The 16,531-nt window shown below is 49.5% G+C and overlaps 1 protein-coding gene across 1 annotated transcript in view; it reads right to left on the reverse strand.

Moving 5' to 3' along the window:
• Window positions 1–16,531, reverse strand: part of LOC124240822 (constitutive coactivator of PPAR-gamma-like protein 1) — a 109,588-nt gene that overhangs the window by 92,175 nt on the left and 882 nt on the right. The window contains exon 2 of the mRNA XM_046663917.1: window positions 16,068–16,529. Coding sequence (XP_046519873.1) covers window positions 16,068–16,529 — 462 coding nt within the window. The remainder of the gene's footprint in view (window positions 1–16,067; window positions 16,530–16,531) is intronic.

The following is a 16,531-nucleotide window of genomic DNA, read 5'->3' on the forward strand; positions in this document are numbered from 1 at the left end:
GGGCGGACCGTGCGGGGGCCGGGAGCCGGGGGGCGGACCGTGCGGGGGCCGGGAGCCGGGGGGCGGACCGTGCGGGGGCCGGGAGCCGGGGGGCGGACCGTGCGGGGGCCGGGAGCCGGGGGGCGGACCGTGCGGGGGCCGGGAGCCGGGGGGCGGACCGTGCGGGGGCCGGGAGCCGGGGGGCGGACCGTGCGGGGGCCGGGAGCCGGGGGGCGGACCGTGCGGGGGCCGGGAGCCGGGGGGCGGACCGTGCGGGGTCCGGGCCGCCGCGGGGAGGCCGCGCGCTGAGGGACACACGAAGCCCGGCCCTGTCCGCGCAGGCAAAAGCAAATCCTAACGGAAAACCATTCTCTGCATCCTCATGATAAACATTTTGATTAAAATATTTTACTTTACAAAAAAGAACACCCAGCGTGTCCATTAACGCTCCGTTCCCTAGACGAGGAGAGCGCCCTCGCGGCCGGCTCCGCGCGCTCCACACACTCCGCGGACCCCGGCCCGCCAGGCCCCGCCCGCCTCAGAGCCCACACCGAGCAGCACGCATGCGCGCGGGCTCCCCCGCCGCCACGGGCGGAGCCCCGGCCCCGGGACTTCCGGAAGGCGGCCGCCGCTCCCGCGCCAGACCGGCGCGCGCCGAGCCCCGCCGCCGGCGGCCGCGTTGCAGCCGCTCTTCCGGACACTGCGGCTGCGCGCCGTCCAGCCTGGCCCGTCCGCTCCCCGCTCAGCGGCCGGAGATGACGCGGCTCGTCTTCCCGCGCGCTCTCGGCGGCCTCACCGCCCGACGCCCTCACTGCCCGCCGCGCAGCGGGAGAGAAGGGCCGGCCCCTCGGGTGGCGCGGGCGGCCAGCGGACTCAGGGCAGTGGGGACCGGCGGGCGGGCGGGAGTCAGCGCGGCAGACTCGGTGCCTCAGGGCGGCGGAAGTCAGCGTGGCGGGCACCCTGGCGGGCGGGCGCCGCCTCCAGAGCTGGGAGACGCTCGGCCTCTCTGACCCAGTGACCCCACTCCAGGAAACGGAGCCTAAGAAACCAACGCACCGGGTCAAACGCTGGGAGCAGGAACAGGGTCGGGAGACTCGTGTGGGAAGAGGTAAGCGAACTGTCAGGCGCTGGGGAAGCGACAGAACGGACGGCGTTCTGGAATGCGACCCCCGTCCCTGCGGCCACGTGGCAGCGGGTCTGCGGAGGAGACCGGAAGGGAAAAGGCCAAAGGCAGCACTGCGCCAGGGTGGTGCGATTACGCTTCAAACCCTTGTTAAAAGAAGTCGTCCCATAAAAAGCTCCCGCAGCGCTACCGGCCACGCGCCGCGGCCCGGGGACAGCGCTGCTCCCTGGCCCGCCCGCCCAGACTACGAGGCGCGGCGTCCGCATCCGCCGCCGGCGGTCTGGCCTGGCACCCGGCACCCGGCAAGCACCGAGAGGATGGAAACGCTGGGGCCCGTCGCGGGGTCGCCGGAGAGTCCCGACACCGCCTGGAGAGGGGAATGAGCTCTGGCCGTCCGGCGGACCGCGCTCCTCTGCCTCGGGACGGAAGGTGGAGCTCCGCAGCCGCCCCTCCCACGCCTCGACCCGCAGAGCGCCGGCTCAGATGCGGTCCACTCAGAGCAGAGTGGACGAAGCATTAATTCACCACCACGCTAATTTGCAAATGATTAACAACACCTGACTGCCCCCGGCACGCCCAAGCCGACCGAATGCAGCCCGCTAGACGAGCTCCTAGAACGACAGGGAAAGGAACGGCGCCCAGGCGCAGACCTCTGCGCCCCGCCTCTGGCTCGCTTCCTGTCGCGGACGCCCTGAGGGACGGCCACCCGGAGAACCCAAATGTCCAAGTTCCACTTCTGGCCCGACGCCCAGCCGGCCCAGCTAGCAACGTACAATTAACGGATCTCGACGATTCCTTCACCTTCTAAGATGCTCGTATGCTTCCCCACTGTTAAAACCCACTCTGCCTTTATCTGAGGAAAAGCAACATGGCATTAATTAAAGCCACAAGGACAGAGACGCGGTCCTTTCCAAGAGGCAAAGGACGGAAGCATGCAGCAGCCAGCACAGACCCCGTCTGCGGAAGAGGGACGAGCTGACAGTGGGCCCAACACGACCACACACTGTCCAGACCCACAGGATGGGACATCCCATACAGAGAATGAACTTCAGAGTGTGCCAAGGATGTCGGAGTGCCAGGACAGAATGCAGACTGACGGCGTATTGTGCTGTATGATAAAATGTCTGGAACGACCCCACTGAGCGGGCAGGGGAGCTGCCCTACGTAACTCTGGAAAACAGGGTTTGGAGTAGAAGCAGTGCCATCTGAGGACAGACGCTGAACTCTCCTTGGTAATCTGTGTCTCGCAAGGGTACAGGGGTGCGGGGGGACAACACTGAACCACGTCACACGTGTAAGGCTGGAGTAAACCGATGAGCCGGGCATCTCGTCATTGGACGGGGTTACAAATTCGCAAAGGGAGGCGGCCAGCCTGACCTGTGGTGCTGAGTTGGCCATAGAGACGTCTGCAAGAATTGGCATGTAGGGGACAACACAGCAGCCACTAGAGGTAAGTGTGCACAGGTAGGTTAGCCTACACACATCCCTCTCCAGCAGTCAGCCAAGGGCCTAGAAGCAACGACACCCCAGGGGCAAGAACTTCCACACCCCAATCTGGCTTCTAAATACTGCTCTCCACTACACAAAACCGGGGCCACTGAGGAAAACGGGGTTGGGGGGGGCCAATCCAAGATGAGCCCACAACAGCTATCTCGTGGCGCCAGCAAGGAAGGCAGTGCTCACAAAAGGCAGGACAAGGCGTGTCAGAGGGACAAGGACGCCCACCTGATGGCCAAAGCTGGAAGAATTTGTGCAACAAAATAATTTACTACTGAGCTATAACCCAACGTACAAAGTGAATACATAAGTCCACACTGATATAAACAAATGATGGGATAAAATAAAGGGGGAAGAGGCAAATCCTCCCCACAGAAGAATTGAAACAATAATGTAAAATCCCTCCCCAATAGGTGGAGTTTGTTCCCACCACACTGCTTGACTAAAAGACCACTTCCAGAGAACCAAACAACAAAGGGGACAGCAGTCACGTCACAGAGCAGACGCCCAGCAGACACCACCGTGGGACGGTATGACAAGATGGGCACTGTACCTCTGGGGTGTTCTCCCCAAATCACGAGAACACATCAGAGAGCCCAAATTGGAGGCAAGCCTACAAAATACCTGATCAGGACTCCAAAAGTGTCGAGGTCACCAGAGACAAGCAGATGCTGAGGAGCTGTCCCAGACCAGAGGGGACTAGGGAAACAAGATGCCTTAGGGTGAGCAGGTACCCTGGATTGGGTCCTGGAGCTGAAGAGGACACTGATGAGAAACAGATGAATGAAGCATATAATGCAGTGAATGGTACTGTACCAATGCCAATGTCTTAGTTTTGATAATTGTACCAGCTCAGAGGATGTTAACACACATGGAAGCGAGTGAAGAATATTTGGGGACTTTCTGTACCACCTCTGCAACTTTTCTAAAAACCTAAAATTATTGCAAAGTAAGAAGATTATTTTAAAAATAAAGAAGTCAACAGTCGACAAGCCTCCAGCAAAAAGACTATTCTAAGCTACTTCATCAGGCAAATGAAGCACTGACAGGTCCGAACTGCAAAGTCTCCAGGAGCCTGTGACATGAAAAAACAGCTCTCCCCAGACAGTCAGCCGAGGGCAGCAGGAAAGCCCAGCACAGATGGGACTGGGTTAACTATAAACCTAACAATGAATGAAGCAAGCCCAACAACCAAGAACATCTGTGAGAGGCCCAGCAAACAAGTCCTCCAGACTCACGGCCAGGAGCCTGAGAGTCGGAGCGGAGGGCTGGAGCGGGTAACTCCATGCAAGGTTTGGGGGGGACAGGAAGGAGGTCTGGGTTGCATCAAAATAGGACTTGAGAGGCAGTTATTTGATGAAAAATAAAAATTAAATGCCAGAGGTTATGCTTACAGGAAGCGGGTCTGAAAGGGCGTCAGCCGTGGTCCTCCTCTGAGGGTGTCCTGTCTTCTGATTAGAAGGCCTTTGGTCCCTCGGTTCCATTTTTCTAATCTACTCTCACCAACTCCTGGGCCTTCCAGCTCCTGGGTCAGACTAGGCACTGTACAAAGACACTGGTATGTCTAGTTCTTAATTCTAATTTTAGAAGTGAGTAAAAACGATTAAATACAATGTTGGGAAGATTATTTCAATTTGAACTCCCAAAAAGTATAAGGCAAGCTGAAGAACTGAGCCCAGAGACCCACATACTTCCAGGGGATAACAGAAGGGGTGGAGCCTCCCACCCAGAGCAAGCCAGACTTGGAATTACACTTAGCATCCTTAGGAAAACCCCATGCTGGTAAGCAGGGACCACCCGCCGCTCAATAAAGGCACCAGGCCTTGACTGACGTTTGCGGTGCTGCCATCACCCCCCGTCAAAATGCAGCTTCCAGTCAGGGGAGTGAGATCCAAGAGTCCTGCATGGGAGCATGGAGCAGGTGACTCTGCTCCTGCCACGTGTGTGGGAGCCACATCCAGACCGGGAACCATGAAACACCTCCCCTCAGCTCTCCACCCATCCATCCTCAAGACATGCAGGGGATGCAGTCAGTGTGGAAGAGCTTTGGTAGCTGGCAAAATGTCTCATTTTTGGTCCTAATGAAGTATTTTATACTTAGTTGGGAATAATTTCATGCTACTATATATTGCCACAGAAGCCTAGGTAAATCTTTTTGTCTCAGTAGTTTTAAGTGTCATCATTAAAAAGGCAGATACATCAAAACTCAGTATTTTTACCAAGAATAATGACTAAAAACTTCCCAAACTTGCTTTGCAAGGGTAACTACTAATGCGGAAAGCAGCTATGGGGACAGTCTCGTAAGACAGCCTTCCTTACTCCTAATCGCCAGTGAAGAAGCACCTGTACGGTGAGGTCTGCCTCTAGCATCACTGCCGACTTTATGCTTTCTGTGTCTCCATTTCTTCTGCAGAAATAATAGTACCCTACCTCACAGGGCAGCTGTGACGCTCCAATGAGTTGCTACGTACAGCTCTGAACCATTCATAAATCATAAGCGCTGAACACGTGTCAGATACTCTTTAAGTGAGCTATGCGACAAAAGATCTGCTTCTTCATACTTTTCATGTAGGACATGAAACACGATGAGTTGTCATAAATAGATTCTCTGACACAAAGAAAAAAATACTCTATGTGGTTATTTAGAATAATTTTACACCATCTCAGAGAGTAATGTGACACACCGTCCAGCCAGCTGCCAGACTTAAAAGATATGTCAACCTGAGCACAAGGGGATATGAGTCGACCTAAATTCTTGTTTCAAAAAAATCAGGCTTTGACTTTTATCCAGCTGAACTAGTCACTAGGAATTAGGAGGGTAAAACTCACCCAGGCTACTTACTACCTACTCAAGTCCAGCAGAAGAATGAGAACATAAAAGTCAACTCCAATTTGGTGGAAGATTTTTATTGTCATTGCTTACTTTAAAAGGGCAGTTTAAATGTTACGACACACATTAGCAATGTCTCTGAAAGGAAATCTCTCCCCCTCAGGAAATCTGAACTCAGAGCTGAGTGTCTTACCTTACGCATCTCGTTTATTCTGTAAGAATTGGCTGTAGTGCTCTTAAAAGCAAAGAAAAATAATTTCTTTTAAAATAAGGGAGTGGCATGTGCCAAGATTCTCAACTTCATTAATCATATGGGGAAATGTAAATCAAAACCACAAATGACATACCATTTCACATCCATTAGGATGGCTACCAAAAAAAAACCAAACAGAAATAAGCTAGGTGTTGGCGAGGATGTGGAGAAATTGGAACCTTTGTACATTGCTGGTGGGAATGGAAAATGGTGCAGCTGCCGTGGACAACAGAGCAGCAGTTCCTCAGAAAGTTAAGCACAGATTTACTATATGACCTAGCAATTCCACTTCCAGGTATATGCCTAAAAGAATTGAAAGCAGGGACTCAAAACAGATATTTGCACCCCCATTTTCATAGCAATATTGCTCACAATAGCCAAAAGGTGGAAGCAACCCAAGTATCCATCAGTGGATGAATGAATAAGTAAAATGTGGTCCATCCATACAATGGAATATTATCCAGCCTTGAAAAGGAAGAAAATTCTGATACATGCTACAACATGGATGAACCTTGAGGACATTATGCTCAGTGAAATGAGCCAGTCACAAAAGGACAAATACTGTGTGATTCCACTCATATGAGGGACCTAGAGGAGTCAAACCCATAGAGACAGAAAGTAGGATGATGGGTACTGGGGGCTGGGGGAGATGAATGTTTAATGGGACAGAGTTTCAGTTTGGGAGGATGAGAAAGTTCTGGAGATGGATAGTGGTGATGTTTGCACAACACTGTGAATGTACTTAATGCCATAGAAAGCTATACACTTAAAAATGGTTAAAATGATAAAAATTTTTATGTATAGTTTACCACAATTTAAAAAATAAAAATGTATAATAATAAAAAGAGGGTGGTGCCCCATCTCCCCTCTCCTCAGGAATCCTAGGCACCTGGCTCCAAGATGTAACCTCCTACTTGTCAAAAGACAGAAGTTTTATTTTTCCCTTTGGTAATGACCTTAGCATGCATGTAATGGATTGTATCTGCCAGGCTATATAAAAGGGTGAGATTTCTTTTTTTCTTTGCCATCTCTTTAGCAGACTGCCTGTGATGAAATTACAGTCTGGTTCAATGCTTATTCAATAGTAAGGCTGTTTCTTTCTCTGCTAAGACAAAGTTAAGTAAGAGAGTGGATGTCATAAAAGAAATGCAAATTAAACTTTATAAACTTTAAAAATAAAAAGATAGAAGAGTGAAAAAAACACCAATATTGTATTCACTGTCTATTTAGCCTACTATATTAATCTCCTAATGACTCAGCTAACTCCTAGCAATATTCTTCTTGTTAAAAATCTAATTCTAAAATACAGTACATCAAAATTTAAGTTTCAGGATTTAGGAAAATGAATCTCAGATCGATACAATTTATTTCAAGATGGTGAAACTTGCAAACTCTTTACTGAAATATTTTATGGCTCACATAGGTGCAGGAGATTGAAAACCACAGAGCACAGCCAGGCAGCACAGAGAGGCCCTCCCCACTGGGACTGGCTGGCACTCTGCTCGTAGAGACGAACAATGAACTCCAGAACTCTGAAAACTCAACCCTCCAGCACACTTAGCTACACTAAGTGCAAAATGCGAACAACATGGTAGGTTCAGTCTTTCCAAAGAATTTAATTTATTCCAGAGACAAGTGAGAAATGCCAAGTGACTAGGGCACAAAGAGATCACAGATCCTTAACGACTGTAGATTTACCATCACCTTTGCAGATAATTTAGAGATAATTTAGGACCAGTTCAACCCTAAACTGGCCCTAAGATGCCTAGAAACGATATTTGATAGAACCAGGTATAAGGAGGGAGAAAAGGTGGCTAAATTCGGCCGATTTCCCTAAGCAGTCACCCGTGTACTTCAGTACAGCTCCTAAGCTAAGAAGCATAAAGGGCTTATTCAAAGATCAAGGCTCTGCGCCAGGTGGGCAAGCCGAAACTACTTATCCATGGAAGTGACTCGACTATGGGTTTGAACAGTTAAACTTTCTACATCCTTCTGCCATCACACTGCCTCCAACAAGGGCTCGAGTAACTGGTGAGTGGAACTGACTTATTTGTCCACATCAAATATATTCTGAACACCTGCTATACCCAGGTAACGTCCTAAGAGCTGGATAACAGGCTAGGTCATCACAGGTCTTACTTTCTAGAGAAAACATACACATCAGTAAAAAATGAAATAAACAATCCCAGCTAGACAGAGACATTTGGAGAATTTTAGAATATTTTTACTTGAACTCTGATCATTTATATCTAATTGTTCTATTTAGAAAATTTTGCCTATAAATCCAGTGGAAAATAAATCTAATTTTTCAAATTCCGAAGTGTCTCCTCTTCAGGGTGGGAGGTGGGCAAAATGGGTGAAGGGGGTCAAAAGGTACACACCTCCAGTTATAAAATAAATAAGTCCTGGGACGCAATGCAGGGCATGGTGACTACAGTCTTGCAGTCTTGTATATTTGAAAGTTGCTAAGAGAGTAGATCTTAAAAGTTCTTATGAGAAAAAAAATTTCCAACTGTGTGGTGACAGATGTTGACTTACTGTGGTGATCATTTCACAATATATGCATATAAATCATTATGTTATATTCCTGAAACTAATACAATATTATACATCCTTATATCTCAATAAAAAATAATAAAGAATCTTCTCTTCATATTACATGGAATCTGGCATTTATTCCTATGGTTGATCACTTACTAAGGCTGGAATGTGTAACGTGTTAATTAGTTTCTTTCCATTGTATAAAACAAAATGAAGAGCCATGCGAGTCAAGGAATATGTGAGAGACAGGGTGTGTACATGTGTGTATTTTAATTTAGAAAACTAAGCTGCATTTCTGATTATTTTTTCTTCCTAGTATACTTAGAAATCTCTATTTCAAACATTCATACGGCTTTACGAAGGTACAAAGCTTAGAATTCTTTGGTGTGTTCACATCAGGATTTCCTAGCCTGGGCACAACCCACATTTCGGGCTGGACAGTTCTTTGCTGTGGGGCCATCCTGTGCCTTGTAGAAGGCTCAGCAGCCCCGGCCTCTGCCCACCAGAGGCCTGCAGTCAACAAGCCCTCAGTCGTGACAACCAAAAATGTCTCTAGACCTCACCAGAACCACCCCCCACTGAGAACCACTCACTGGTCTTCACTGACTACAGAGCTGGTCCCATGACATCAAAGGACATTTCAAACGCTGACACGGGACAATGACATGGGTGAGCCAGGCCCCCACCAGACCAAGTTCCTTGAAGGAGCCCATCCTTTCCTGCTATGTTCACCCCTCCATGCTGGCCAGTATCAGGCACTCGATGTTTGCTACAGAATGAATCATCACTGGGAACCAGTCAGAACCGGGAGTACAAAAAACTTAAGTAAGAAAATAAATCTTAGGGGCTGGCCTGGTGGCGTAGTGGTTAAGTTCACACTGTGTGCTTTGGCAGCCCGAGACTTGTGGGTTCAGAAACCAAGTGTGGACCTACACCACTCGTTGGTGGCCATGCTGTGGTGGTAACCCACATACAAAAGAGGGGAAGACTGGCACAGATCTCAGCAACAATCTTCCTCACAAAAAAAAAAGAAAAGAAATCTTACATAATAACCATTGATCCAGGTGTTGAAAGAAAATAATTAAATTTGTCTGCCTACCTAAATAGCACAAAGCAAATATGTGATTAAAAGGTGGAGGGCCTAGACTACACATCCAGGAGATGTAAACAGGAGTAACAGTGCAGGCCTCAGGGAGCTCACAGTCAGAGGGGAGTCCGTGTGCAGGCAGCTCACTAGAGCACAGCTCACTAGAGGAGACCGCCGGAACCACCGCTGCGGGTAGAGGGTGCTGCTCATGTCCCTGGACCACCTCTGGGGACATCAGAAGAGGCGCTGTGGCAGAAGCTGGCATGAGATGGGTTCTGAAGTAGGAGTAAAATTCTGACAAGCAGAAGTGGGCAGGTAGACGAGAAGGGCGACACAGGCAGAGGTGGGAAGTTGGGCGTGTCATGGGGAGACACTGAATGGTCTGGTCGGGAGATTTATAAGACCAGCAGAGGAACTGTGAAGCATGAAGGAAGGTGGGCCAGGTTCAGATCACAGAAGGGTCTGGATTAGAGTTTTCTTTAAGTCGTGGGCAGTAGAGTGACCTACCTGAGATGACCTGCTGGATGGGGGGCCCAGCGGCCCCGAGGCAATTCTGACTACTCCCTCAATTTAATGAAATGGTATTTACCCTGAGTCCCTCTTGCATTCTACTTTTTGTTCTATTTTATTCTATATTATTTTTTCTAAATGCTGGTAAACACCCAATAATTTGGATTCACAACCCACCAACGGCTTTGCAAAAGTACTTGTTAGACCTTTCGGGTAAATTTGGTGAGGTCAAATGTTGGAGGATGGGAAATGAGGAAGACAAGGATAAGGAGAGACTGCTGGGCTAGAACTGATGTGAGGCGTTGCAGGGACTGGCAGGATGGGAGGTGAAATGACGGCTCCCAGGTGGTGAGTCTAACTTTGAGGTGGGTGACCACAGGGCTCAAACCATTTAGGGCTAAAAGTGAGATCAGAAGGGACTGGGAGAACAGAAGATGGTGGGAAGGAAAAGGAGAATGCGGCCTACCTCAGCAGGGTCAGGCTACACAGGGGACAGGGAGCTTAAAGTGCTAAAGGTGGTGTCACTGTTTCCACTAATCATAGGGTCCAAGCTCTGGGGTAGCTGACGTGAAAACGCAGCAGGCACTCAAGCTGAGGACTCTAAGACTAGATGAGGCATGAGAACAGTCAGTCTGCGTGAGGAATGAGACATAGCATCTCTCTAAGTACATAAAACCAGCTGTTCAAGTCTTGAGGACAGTGAAAGTGTGCCTTGGAAACCATCAGATGAAGAACGAATATGTGGATAGTATTAAGCTCACAAAGGGATTATGAGAAGGAAGAGTGAGTAATGGAGACGGTCCAGAGAACTGCGGCATTTATGGAAGGGAGCACTTCAGTAGCCCCAGGAAATGGAAGCACTTTGATCATCAAAAGGGTTCGAAGAGGCAGATGGGAAAAGAAAGAGTGGGTTTCGCTAAGTCTAACTTTAAAGAAAAAGCGAAAGAGATTTAGACAAGGGTGATAACTGTTGATAAAGATCAGTGCTGAAACCACAAATTGGTGGCTCAGGAGCTCACTCTAGCCGGGAACCTATCTTGCTTGGCTTAAATGGTATTTTTTAAATGGGATCATCTCCAATAAAAATCTGGATTTCTGGCTTTCTTGAAAAATCTGAAGGTCTGGCAATGTTGGCTCAATAGTCTTGTACGGCTTTTAAAATGGACACACCTGGATCTACTGAGTACGGGCACGCACAATTTGCAGGAGGAGAGAGAAATTATGGAATATCATGCAGGCATTAAAAAGAATTAGAACTATAAGTACTGACATGGAAAGATTTTTTTATATTATAAAAAAAGCAAATTGCTGAATAATGTATTGTCTAATCACATTAATGTTAAAAATTAAAACTATATTGTGATAATATATTGTATAATGTATGATATAAAACATATGTAAGCAGCTGCTGTGGAAAGCAGTATGACAATTCCTCAAGAAATTAAACACAGATTTACCAAATGACCCAACAATTCCACTTCTGGGTATATAGCCAAAAGAACTGAAAGCAGGCACTTGAACAGAATTTTGTACACCCACATTCACAGCAACATTATTCATTATTCACAATAGCCAAAAGGGGAAGCAACCCAAGCATCCGTCGACACATGGATAAACCAAATGTTGTCCACCCATATAATGGAGTATTATTCAGTCTTAAAAAAGAAGGAAACTCTGATACAATATTACAACACGGATGAACCTGGAAGACATTAGGCTAAGTGAAATAAGCCAGTGACAAAAATGGTACGCTGGAAGAAAATAAATATTGTAAAACAAGTATTTTAAGTGGATGACTGGTTTGAGTTTAATGTGGTCAATTTTGAACCATAAGTACTTTGAACATAAGTGCAATCTGAGGTCTTCAAGAAGGTATACTGCTAGTTTTCAGGGTCTCCTGGGTAGAAACTGCCACTCCCATTCTGGCTGAAAAAGCAGTGGAGGCATTGTGCTATCAGATCGGCCCCGGGCGTGAACTGCAGGTGGGCACACACCCAAAGCATTCTTACACAATGGAGCTGAACTTTGACTTCAGCATGGCACTTCCCTCTGGAAGAGGTTCCTGGTTACTTGTCCCCAGATGTCGCTTAATCAGCAATTCCGTTTCCTCCCCTATAAAATGGGGTAACGAAACACTATGAGGCCTAAGCAAGACAACGCTGTGAGAGGGAACCTAGCCAGGGCCTGCCACCCTACAAGTTAGTTCCCCTGCCCCACCCAGTACACAAGGAAAGAGACCATCATCCCAAAATCTCAAAGCATAGTTGAATCTCACATACCCCTGACTTACAACACGATTACGGCCTTATGTAAGATCCAAGCAAAGGTGCCAGAGCACGGATTCAGGACGGACCCGAAGGACCACACTGTAAACCCGCAGAGTGATGCCACAAGTCTGCGGCAGGAACATGGAGGGAAGCTCCAGGAACTGAAATAAACATGAGCTCCTCACTAAGTGTCAACAGCTACACTGACTCAAGGCACACAAGACCAACGCTCCTGGTAACCAGCAGAAGCCACGCTCAGGCCAGGCCGCGAAGGGAGAGCAACAAAACCCGCTGATGCGTGTGGGCCAACTTCCAATGGTTTATAGAAACCCAATTATTACTCTATCAAAGACAGATTCGTCTAAGTCAAAAAAGACTTCTTTAAGCAAAGCTGAGAGAAAATTAAGCCTTTCTGCCAGTTTGCAGAACCCTAGAGATGGTCAGTAAGATGGTAAATTTTTATAAAAGAAATGCCTCATGTGCCCAACATTATATATAGTGAGGTGTTGGTGTCAATTCCTTTGTCAATTTTTATTTAAACTTTTTTTTAAAAAAAAAAACAAGTACTGGGGCTGGCCTGGTGGCATAGCGGTTAAGTTCTTGCACTCTGCTTCGGCGGCCCAGGGTTCACTGGTTCGGATCCCAGGCACAGACCTTACCACCCCTTATCAAGCCATGCTGTGGCAGGCGTCCCGCATATAAAATAGAGAACGATTGGCAGCAGATGTTAGCTCAGCGCTAATCTTCCTAAAAAAAAAACAAAAACACACAAGTACTGGGGCAGGCCCAGTGGTGTAGTGGTTAAGTTTGCACGCTCCACATTGGTGGCCAGGGATTCTCAGGTTCGGATCATGGGCACGGACCTACACACTGCGCATCAAACCATCCTGTGGCAGCATCCCACATACAAAATAGAGGAAGACTGGCACAGATGTTAGCTCAGGGACAGTCTTCCTCACCAAAAAGAAAAGTACTGGTTATCATACAGTAAAATTAACTTTACTTGTGAGGTATAGTTCTATGATTTTAAAACATTGTACCACCACCATCAGCATACAGAACAGTTCCATCACCCCAAAAGCTCCCTGCTGCTGACCCTTTATATTTACACCTGCTCCTGCCCCCTCCCCTCCAGCAACCACTCACCTGGTCCCCATCACTAGTCTTATCTTAAGAATGTCACATAAAGAAGCCTTTTGAGCCTGGCTTCTTTCACTCAACATAAAGCCTTGAAAATTCACCCAAGTTGTTACATGTGTCAATAGCCCCTCCCTCTTTACTGCTAAGCAGCATGGCAGGGCATGGATGGACCAGTTTAACTATTCACCTATCAAAGGATATTTTGGTTGTTTGCAGTTTGGGCTATCACGAATAAAAACACTAGGAACATTAAAGTGTAGTTTTTGTGTGAACAAAAGTTTCATTAGGTAAATACCCAGGTGCAGGACTGCTGGATCATATGTAAGTGTACGTTTAACTTTACAAGAAACTGCCAAGCTGTCTTCCGGCAGGTGTGCCCTCTCGAATTCCAACCAGCCACCGGCTGATTCCAGTTGCTCAGCATTCTTGTCAGCACTGTTTACTTCAGCCATTCTAACAGTGATATGTCATCATGGTTTTAATTTACTTAGCCATTTTAATGGGCATCTTTTAAAAACAGTACACACTGCTTCACTCCCTTAGAGATCACTGAACATAAATTTTTCTGACTCAGTATTATCCTTACAGAATAAACACTGTACCACCCTCAGAGGCTACTGAAGTACCTGCAGGGTTGTTTTCCTTTTCCTAAAGTAGCCCTAGTATCCTATCTGCTTTTTATAGCTTTTTTATCTTCTCCCATGTGAAGTGTCACTTCTTGCTATTAATGGTGCTCCTGCCTCTGGCAGCCTTTCCTCTGCACTTTTCTCAAGCTGAGTTTAGAAATAGATAACTAAACTTATCAGAATTACATCTGCAAACGAGAGTAGTCTACGAGGGAGAGAACTTGATTCTTCAATGAGGAAAGAGAAAGCCTTTTTTTTTCTTCTTGGGTCACTGTACCAAACTTCCTGACCTCTCACTTGGCTGCTGAGAAATTTCTAGTAGCTAAATTTCTAACACATTTTCCAAAAGGGAGAGGCTGCCAGGTAAGTGGCCACCAGGCAACTGAGTCCTTACTATATTAATCTGTGCAATTAACACTATATTGTGATACTGTATCAGGAGTTCAAAGCTTATCTAAAGCAAAATAATTACAAACAAAATTATCTTGTGTGCAGAAACCTAAGTGGAATAAGTGATCTTAAATCTAGTTTCAATACTTATTCACACATCGGTTAAAATTCAGAGCACCTAGTAGGTAAGTGTCTCACAGGGGTGCAAAGATAAATACAAAGAAAATTTACAACTGAAAAAGAATTCAGCAGTTCTTTGAAAAGTCACAGTGACCGGATACACACTAAATCTAATAATCCTAAGTAACATTTACAGGGCTCCTTTGCAAGTCACCAGACTAGAAAGCTCATTCCGTCTTTTCAGTGGCAGTTTCCATCTCTGAACAAGATGAAACTGCTAACGCTCTGTGGCATCTTCGGAAGGCGGGTCACATCTGGGATCGGCACTGCCTCACTTCCCCGGAGCTGGGGCTCAGGGCAGAAAATGCCAGCAGCAGTCCTGGCCCTCACCCCAACTTCCCCAGGGGACGCACACTGTCTTTGCCACCTCACAGACCAATCGCCATTCCTCCGGGAGCCTCGACCTGCAGACTTAAAAACCCTGCCACCAATTGCAGCCGGATCGGGGAGGGACTTCCGCTATCACTTTCGGCTTCACCACCACCATCTCAGCACAGGCAGTCAGGAAGAGCCTGAATTTCACAAACTTTGGGCACAAGCTCAGTTTCAAAGCGAAATAAAGGAACAAACACGTCGGAAAGCCTCAGAGTGGCAAGAGCCAGAAAACCAAAACAGCCCCCCAAAAAATTTTAAAGAAAAATGTGAAAAAGGAAGCAATTGAAACTCAAGTCAAGGGTCACTGATTTGCATGTTATCTCTGCGGCCCCGCCGGCCGAAGCTCCCCTTGGCCCAGGCTCAGCCGGCAGCCCTCTGCCAAAGGGACAGAGCGCCAGAGCCCAGGCTCTGATTACCTGGGTGCACGGTCCAAGCGGCCAGTCCTCCCCGTGCAGAGCAATAAATCCTGGAAACTCTGAATCAAGTTGGCCCTGACTCTGAGCTACTCCCTTCACAGCAGATACACAGAACCCAGGACTTTGTTCACACTCCAAGTCACAGAACTGGCAAAATCCCACCACGTCAAATTTCACTATTCTCTGAGCTCTAGCACACACAAGTCAGACAATTTCTCTCAAACTGTCAGCTTCCAGGGAACCTGGACACGGCCCTGCCTCTCGGGAGGAGGCCAACTCGGCAGGCCTCCCCCAGGTCCCTGCCCGGGCTGGGGCCGGCACAGCAGCGGGCAGACCTCCATCCACCCCCTGGCCGGGGACCCTTCCCGTCCCCCTCGCCCACTTGCTCCCAGAGAAACCTGTTGCTCTGCACGCACCGCTCAACTCGAGACGACGATCCCGCACGAGTCCAGGTCAGTCACCTGCCGCCTCGGATGCCGGGGGCTCCGGCCGGGGGGCAGCCACCACGGGCCCGAGGCGCTCGGCCGGCCCGGGCCGCCCCCGACCCCCGGGCCCGGGACGGAGGGGGGCCGGGGCTCGCAGCCGCCGCCGGGCGCCAGGCCGCGCGTCCATCTTGCGGCCGGCGGCCGGCGAGGCCAGAGGGGCGCCTGCGGCCCGGCCCAGGGCACTCTGACCCCGGCCCCCTGACCCCGGATTCCAGCGACCCTGGTCCCCCTGACCCCAGCCGCCCAGCCCTCGGGCCCCGGCCCTCGCCCCCAGCCCGCTCTTCCCCGGGTTCGCGCGACCCCGGCCCCCCCCCCCCCCGGGCTGCCCGGACCCCGGCCCGCGCCCCCGCCCCCGCCCGCGGCCGCACCTTGACGTGGAAGCGGATGAGCGCCAGGCGGATGCAGTGCGCCATGCAGACGGGCGGCAGGAACCAGACCTTGGGCGGCGGGGTGCCCTTGTTCTGGACATGGCTGACGATCTGCTGCGCCGTCTGGCGCTCGTTGCCCTGCCGCTTGACCCACTCGTGCAGCCGCGCCTTCTCGAGCGCGCCGTTGAAGAAGACGAAGAGCTCGATGTTGCCGCCGAAGCAGGCCTTGGCCAGCGCGGCCAGGTAGCCGAGCATGTGGTTCCACTGGCCGCCGCTGACCCAGTCGGTGTAGAAGCCGCCGTAGAGGCGGTGCAGGCAGTTGTCGGCGTCCACCAGCAGGCGCAGCGGCGTGTGCGGGGGCCGCTGCCGCCCGCCGCCCACCAGGCTGCCCCGGGCCAGCTTCTGCAGCTCCACCGGCACCACGGCGCTCGGGCAGTGCTTCTCGATGTAGTCCTGGAAGCCCT

The sequence above is a fragment of the Equus quagga genome, chromosome 6 (assembly GCF_021613505.1).
Source record: "Equus quagga isolate Etosha38 chromosome 6, UCLA_HA_Equagga_1.0, whole genome shotgun sequence".
Taxonomy (NCBI): Eukaryota; Metazoa; Chordata; class Mammalia; order Perissodactyla; family Equidae; genus Equus; species Equus quagga.